This window comes from Sinocyclocheilus anshuiensis, unplaced genomic scaffold, assembly GCF_001515605.1.
Source record: "Sinocyclocheilus anshuiensis isolate Anshui unplaced genomic scaffold, SAMN03320099.WGS_v1.1 scaffold194, whole genome shotgun sequence".
In the NCBI taxonomy this organism is placed as follows: Eukaryota; Metazoa; Chordata; class Actinopteri; order Cypriniformes; family Cyprinidae; genus Sinocyclocheilus; species Sinocyclocheilus anshuiensis.
Window position 1 is genome coordinate 2,161,118 of NW_015546074.1, and position 7,913 is coordinate 2,169,030.

Here is a 7,913-nt window from a genome sequence, read left to right on the forward strand (position 1 = left end):
GCCTAGGCTACATACCCAACTTACCTGTTAGGGCCAGACTCCTGGGCCCGGGGTAGAGCTCAAGGCTTGGAATCATAATGGATTCCTTTAAGGGGATACGACCAAGAACCTAGTATCACACTAAGTCTTGGCCTGTCACACAGGGGCTACCGCTTGCTCTTGCATAAGCTCTGAAAGGAACTGTCTCAACAGACCTCTAGTGGCCACACCCTGTTAAAGTAGGTATCCTAAGATATCTAGGTGGAGTGGTGCCCAAGGTGAACGGGGCTTAAACCAGCTCAAGAATATAGATCGCTCTTACCACGGAAATGCGCGCTTCAAAAAAAACGGTCAGTGAAGACGAAGAAGTGAATGGCATGTTCTCCCGGCGCCTATTTATACTATAGTCGCACCGGTAGTGATGTCATGGGCTGTCGCTGGCCAACGTGTTGTTGGTGTTTTTTCAATGTATGCTTCAGACACGGGTCACGACAAGGTGTTCCCCATAGCGACCCCTAAAGGATGCAGTGTCTCGTTCCCTACTCAGGGAACCATGGTTACATACGTAACCTGAGACGTTTTTCCTTCATGGGCTGTCGCTGGCCAACGTGTTGTTGGTGTTTTTTCAATATATGCTTCAGACACGGGTCACGACGAGGCGTTCCCCCCCCCCCAATAGCGACCCCTAGAGGACGCAGTTCGAAGTTCCCTTGAAAGGGAAATGGTTCTTCTATGGCATCGCTTGAAGAACCTTTTGAAGCACCTTTTTTTTTAAGAGTGCACCCTGTATGTCAGAACTCATTTGTGCAGATATTCTGCATGGGTTCTCATAATGAAGTTTGTAAATGATGACAGAATTTTCATTTTTGCATGCACTCTTGTTCCTCTAGCTGACATGTATCGAGAGAACACAAGATCTTTTAGTCAGCACTAGACTGAAAACAGAAAACTGTGTTTTGAATTAGTGTCACATTGCTGGTGGGTTTCATTAATAAATGCCTTGATTGATCTTGATTGATGAATTCTGTTGCATGGGTCCATAAGGCATTGTTTGAATTCCATGAAGCTTTGCTTAACTTATGGTTTGAGAAATCTGGCTCAGTGAAAGCTGAATATATGCCCGCGAGATTCCCAAGAATTATATCAACGTGGAAAGGATTAAAAACAAACAAGCGTATTCCAGATTGATTACTGTCAGTAGAGTTTTGAAAATACTCTGGTATTGTTTATTGAAGTGGGTGGACCAGGAGGGGGAAAAGCTGTTCTGAGTAATGCTAATTAAGCGGCACTTTAGATTTCAGCTTAGATCCTGAAGCCTGGAAAAAAACGTTTGCTTATGTTTCACTTCTTAATGTCAAACTCAATGTGGCAAAACGTCAAAGTCCAACATGCTGTACAGAAACACGGCCAGCAAATGTTGTTCGTCACAGTTCGAGGAAAGACCATTCTGAACCCATTAGAACATCTTCCCAGATTAATTCTCTGTCTCACTTGTGTGCATAATACTAGTGTTTTGTTGCTAGTTACTAAGCTAAAGGCAACAGTATTCTGTTCTATTGTTAAAATCCACACTCAGTCAGCTGAAATGGCGAGCATGCTCATGTAGATGCTTTCCCTGTGGTCTCTTTGCAACGTTTTGCATGTGTACGGTACAATTTGCCTCATATTATTACACAAACTGCACTGTTTTAGATCTTTTATTGAAATGAAATAGGCCTGTACTTAGGGAACAATGCAAAGGGTGTTGTCTCGTATTATTCAAGAGCGCACAGCTAGACATTGAGTGCTCTCCTCAGGTTTCTTTCATGATCTGGACTTGTGTACATACACAGATCGCTTTTCTGGGTGAATCTCACGAAACCTGTAAAAAACATGTCTGGGTTGTATTTCACCCAAAAAACAAACAAACAAAAAAAATTCTTAAAGAACATAAACCTTAAATCAATTTGGAAGAACTGACTTCTATACTAGATTTCCTCACGTTTTAGTCAGTTTCATTTTACACATTTTTATTTTTAATAATTACAGTTAACTATAAGAAGTCTCTTATACTCATCAAGGCTATGTTTGGTTGATGAAAGTATAGTAAAAACAGTAATATTGTGAAATATTATTACACTTTAAAACAACTGTTTAATATTCTAATATATTTTAAAATGTAATTTATTCCTGTGATCTTTTATTTGAATTGATTCCAGCCATTACTTCAGTCTTCAGTGTCACATGATCCTTCACTATTTATTCTAATATGCTAACTTGCTGCTTGAGAAACATTTTTTTTATTATTATTATCGAGGTTGAAAACAGCTGCTTAATATTTTTGTGGAAAAATTTTCTTTGTTTTATTTGAAGTTTTTTTGCAATTTGTAAATGTCTGTCGGTTTAATGCATCAAATTTAATTTCTTAAAAAACAAACAAACAAAACTTTTGAGTGGTTCTATCTGTACTAGAGATCTGTACTAGATTTTTTGAAATGTACTTTAGCTTTTATCTTCATTTTATATATTTGAACAGTATATTTATATCATAATTTATTTACAATGTATAATTTCTTTATAAAATGTAACAATTATAAAATAAATGATAAAATTGAATGGCAAAAATTTGATTTATATTATAATTAAATGTAAAAATTTGCTTGCGTGCATTCCTTATTCTGTGGTTAGAAACTGTGTGTTTGTATTATTAAATCTTTTTTTTTTTTTTAATGTTCGTTTTTTTAAATCTTTAGTAAATCTTTTATTTTAAGGGCTTTCTCTTTCTGCGTTACGCTTACCAAAACCTCTCAATATCAATTTCTCTCGCACACACTTGAGCCGAAGAGAGGCCTGACAAAACCACTGCAATAAACTCCCAATAAACCAACAATGGGCGTCCCCATGGGCCTTTCTGGTTCAAATGCAGAGCCCTTCGGGGGCCCGGAGCAGAAGGCTGTTCATTGATCCCATGAGAGGATGTCAGGGAGATTATTGCCTGTGTAAGATAGACTCTCTCAAAAGAAGCTTGGCCTTTGTTCAGCGGGGGGATCTCTCTCACACACACACACACACACACACACACTGTGATCATTATTTCATCTCGCCCTCTTGTTAGTCCACATTGGCGCTTTTCTTTAGCGCGGCTCTCCCTCGCCCTTCCCTTCCTCGGCAGTGAGATATCTTCCATTAATCCCCGCAGGAATGTGGCTTTGGCTATGGGGAGGATGCCCAGTGTGTGCCCTGCAGAGCCAGTCGCTTCAAAGAGGACCGCAGCCTGCAGAAATGCAAGCCCTGTCTGGACTGTTCCCTCCTCAACCGCTTCCAGAAGGGGAACTGCTCCACCACCAGCAACGCCGTATGCGGAGACTGCCTGCCCGGGTGAGTCAGCCATAGGAACGCAATTATATAGAATAAAGGACGATGGGCGTTTTCCCAGACCACATGCTTAAGTCGGTGTATATTACACTCTTAAGAATAAAGGTTCGAAAGGGAGTTTTCACAGTGATGCTGAAGAAGAACCATTTGAGGTTTCTCAAAGAAACTTTGAGTGAGCAGTTCTTACTATTTTTAAAATAATAATCTACACTCTTAAAAATAAGGGTTCTTTTTGGCATTAATGGTCCCATGAAGAACCTTCAGCATCCATGCAATCTTTCCATTCCAGAAAAGATTCTTTATAGTGTTAAAAGGTTCTTTAGATTATTAAAATGTTCTTTACACCAAGAAAAATATGGTTCTTTTAGGAACTATAACTGAAAGGTTTTTTAGAGTACCAACAATGGTTCTTCTATGGCATCGCTGTGAAAACCTTTATTTTTAATAGTGTAAATAACTTTTTCTAATATAAAGAACATTTTGTGGAATGGAAAGATTCCATGGATGTTAATAAAGCAATAAGCAATAAGAAGCCGTGGTTTACAGTGAATTTATAACAGCTAAGGAGCTGTTATAATCTATAACACCCCCTTAGCTGTTATAAATTCACAGTAAACCACGGCTTCACGGGGCTTATTGCTTTTATAAAACGGTTATTCCATATACGTAGTAAGGTTTCACAAAGTAAAACAGAGCAAATAAAGTGTAATGATATTAATAAAAACAGTATTCTTCCACCAGACAATGTAGTTCCTCAGAAACAGTTGTGGTTGCAATAAAGTGGTTGCCAAGCAACACACAAACGTAAACAAAGGTGTATGTTTGTACTAGAATAATTTACACCAGCTTCGAACGTGGCTCAACCAATCAGAATCAAGGACCGGAACTATCCGTTTTATAAAGGTTCTCCATCAATGGCAAAAAAATAACTTTTATTGACTCGGTTCTTCTCAAGAAAGCTTTTTAAACCCGATTGACATGAGTTTCACGCCGCATGTGAAGCCGAGGATTTCTCAGTTTAAAGTCCAGGTCAGGGAAATAAACTCAAGGCCCAGACATGCCCTCGAAGGTAAAACATGTCAGGTTTTTGAAGACCTGCTTTTCGCTATCGCTGCAAGAGATACTAGTTTCCCCACAGAAGCATCCTGCTCTCACCAGATAGGTTTTTAATAACTTTTGATTACCCATAATTAAGTGCTTTGGCACAGTACGACATGCTGAAGGCAACTCTTCACATTACCTTCAAAGTTCATCTGCATAATTTTAGAAAAATGTGTTCTTCAGGCTGTTACTGTAACTAATGCTGGAATATTTCTCGTATTGTAAAGCATAGTTTCCCCTGATTCATTAATTAGTGCTGTGAAAAAATGATTGCCCCTGATCCATAGGTACATTTTCAAAGGGATTTGCTGCTATCAGAGAAATTCAGTTGAACAGCAAGATGAAATGCACATGTACGTAATCCAACAAATACAAAATATCACAGACAAGAATGTGTCATTTATAAACACCCCGAGGTTCTATTGTAAAGTGGATTGCTGTAGACTTTAAATTGTGTTTGACTTCTAAAGCCACTTTTTGTCTATCCAGTTGTTTAATCGGCTGCAACAATAATGGGATGTCTTCTTTGACTTATGTTCAGTTGGCGGCTTTTCTCAGCAAATATTGTTCAAAAGTTTGGGGTCAGTAAAATATGTCTCTTATGCTCACCAAGGCTGCATTTATTTGATCAAAATTGCATTAAAAACAATAATATTGTGAAATATTATTACAGTTTAAAATAAATGATTTCTATTTTTAAAATGCAATTTATTCCTGTGATGAGAAGCTGCATTTTCAGCATCATTACTCCAGTCTTCGATGTCACATGATCCTTCTGATTCGCATTATTATCAGTGTTGAAAACAGCTGTGCTGCTTTATATTTTTGTGGAAGCTGTGATACATTTCTTTTAGGATTCACTGATGAATAGAAAGTTCAAAAGAACAACATTTATTTGAAATAGAAATCTTTTGTAACATTATAAGTAAGGAATAATTGACGACGGGCCGTTGAATTATTAGAAAAATAATGCATTATTTTTCTAATAATTCAACGGCCCGTCGTCAATTCAAAACGTCATTTTAAAGCTGGTAATGGAGGCTTGAACCGTTGATAGCATTCTAATGCAGTTATTAATGAAGTTATCAGAAAGAGAGCGAGAGAGACAGAGACACACAGAGAAAGAGAAAGAGAGAGAGCTTGTGTGAATTAGGCTACCTCTGTGCGTCTCTAAACAGCACTGTTATTACCTCGCTAGTGAGAAATGTCATGTGTAGCCTTTAAGTTGCTACACTATATAGGCTAACTGATAAAATCGTCAGGGCAGCGCTGACAACAACTTCTTGTGCAAACTGCGTGACCGTAGTGTGCTTGATCAGCCAATCAGATTCAAGCATTCAACGGCCCCGTATAGTATAAGTGTCTTTACTGTGACTTTAATTGAGATATTTAATGCATCTTTGCTGAATAAAAGTGCTGATTTCTTTAATAAACTGACCCTAAACTTTTGAATGGTCGGGTATGCAGTATTATTTAAATAATTAATTGTTATATGATGTAATTAGGGGTCATATGATGTGATTTCAAGTTTTCCTTTCTCTTTGGAGTACATTTTGAATGTAAATGTTTGTTGTCCCCAAAATTAAATAATGCATTATCTATAATAATATTAATATGCATATAAAAATAAATTAATATGCATTTTATTCTTTCAGGTTTTACAGAAAGACGAAGTTGAGTGGATTCCAGGATATGGAGTGTATCCCATGTGGAGATCCGCCACCACCATATGAACCAAATTGTAAGCACATTTATTTATTACTGCTGAGTGCAAACATATTAGAATCTGTCCAGTGGATTCATTTCCTTAGGAAAAATACATCGGCGTCAGATCACAGTCATAGCTGATTTGGTAAACCTGGTAAACGTCATTTACAATGTCCTTAAAAGGTTTGTTTAGTGAAAACTCTCCCATCATTTACTCTCATGCGTTGTTATTTTAGTATCATTGAGATACTATTATATTTTTTATATAACTGTAATAATCCTCCTTTAATGCCATAACATAAAAGAAAATATTTTGATGAATGTCCTAGCCACTTTTTTCCATACCATTAACAACCATTGACTTGTGCACTATATTTCATGTGTCGTAACTGAATGCAGCGTGCCAGTTTGAATACATGTGAATGCGAGCTATTGCGGAGGGCAAGATTATCAATGAATGATGACTTCGGATTTTTATGGTGTTTTTTGGTCAATTTTTGGAGGTCTGTAGCCTCCGTTCTCTCTCACTTAGAATCAGAAACATACATAAAGTACATGATGACAGATATTTTTAGTGTAATCCTTTAAAAGGGGTCATCATACAAACAGTTGCATTAATAATAATCTGTGAGATGACGACCCACTCAGTCTTGGTGATTCATACAGCAGTGTTTTACAATCAAATAAATGGCTCTTTTTTACAAGTCAGAACACAGGCATAGGTAATAAACATCTCTCTGTGTAACTGTTCGAAACTGCATGGCTTTCTTCTGCAAACACACACTGCGTATGTTAAACACGTAGCGTTTCACAAAGCGGCGCATTGTTCTCCAGCAGTCTGTGGCGCTAATTGGGCTCATTTTACCCACCGTTGAGTGCCATTGTACGGAAGCTTGTGTCTTTGGCAGTTACGCAGGGAGAGACATGGGGATCTTATACCTTCAGAATTAAGTGTGACTTCCAGAAGTTTAAGACGTTTGCAGCTGCTGCATGTGGAGATTTGCAGCGTGTTTGTAGAGCAGAGTTTGAGCCAGGTCTAACACTCCTGCGCCAGATACATGGAAAGACGTCCTGTCACACAGGTCAGCTCGACCTCTGGATGTGAAGAATTCAATCTCTGTGTAAACTCTGGCTTATTATGTAATCATTAGGCACTACTTTTTGGTTTATTTTAGTAGTCTTTAGAGGAGAGGACACCAGTATGTTCTTTAGCTATAAAGTGTCTTTTTTAAATTATTATTTTTTTTTTTAGCATTTTTAAAATGTCCATTTAAACTTTTGTTGTTGTTTTTGCAACAACAACAAAGTTTAAATGTACATAAAAATGCTAAAAAAAAAGGACACTTTATAGCAACACAACAAATGGGCACTTTTTACAACAACAAGTGATAATCTGAAAAAATAAAATATCTGACTGCCATAAATTATTAAAAATAAAATAAAATAAAAAAGGGAATTATATGGAATTTAAAATGATTGGTCTTGGTAACCACACTGGGTATTTATTTTAATAACTGCCATAAAAAAAATAAATAAATAAAGAATTAAAACTTTTAAATTAAAAATACATTTCTTGGTTACTACATAGAGTAAGTCAAATAAATAAATAAGTAAGTAACTACTACATTACATTGAGTAGTTCTTTTAATAGCTACCATAAATTGATATATATATATATATATATATATATATATATATATATAAATAAAAAGGTATTTGTTCTATGGCTTCCAGATTTCAACAAATAAGACAGAAAGAGCTTTATTGTCAAG

At 36.7% G+C, this 7,913-nt stretch overlaps 1 protein-coding gene across 1 annotated transcript in view; it reads left to right on the forward strand.

Moving 5' to 3' along the window:
• The window catches only part of LOC107699840 (tumor necrosis factor receptor superfamily member 19-like), a 32,124-nt gene that overhangs the window by 9,484 nt on the left and 14,727 nt on the right, over positions 1-7,913 (forward strand). The window contains exons 4-5 of the mRNA XM_016501239.1: positions 3,158-3,336; positions 6,090-6,175. Of these exons, the coding sequence (XP_016356725.1) occupies positions 3,158-3,336; positions 6,090-6,175 (265 nt within the window). The remainder of the gene's footprint in view (positions 1-3,157; positions 3,337-6,089; positions 6,176-7,913) is intronic.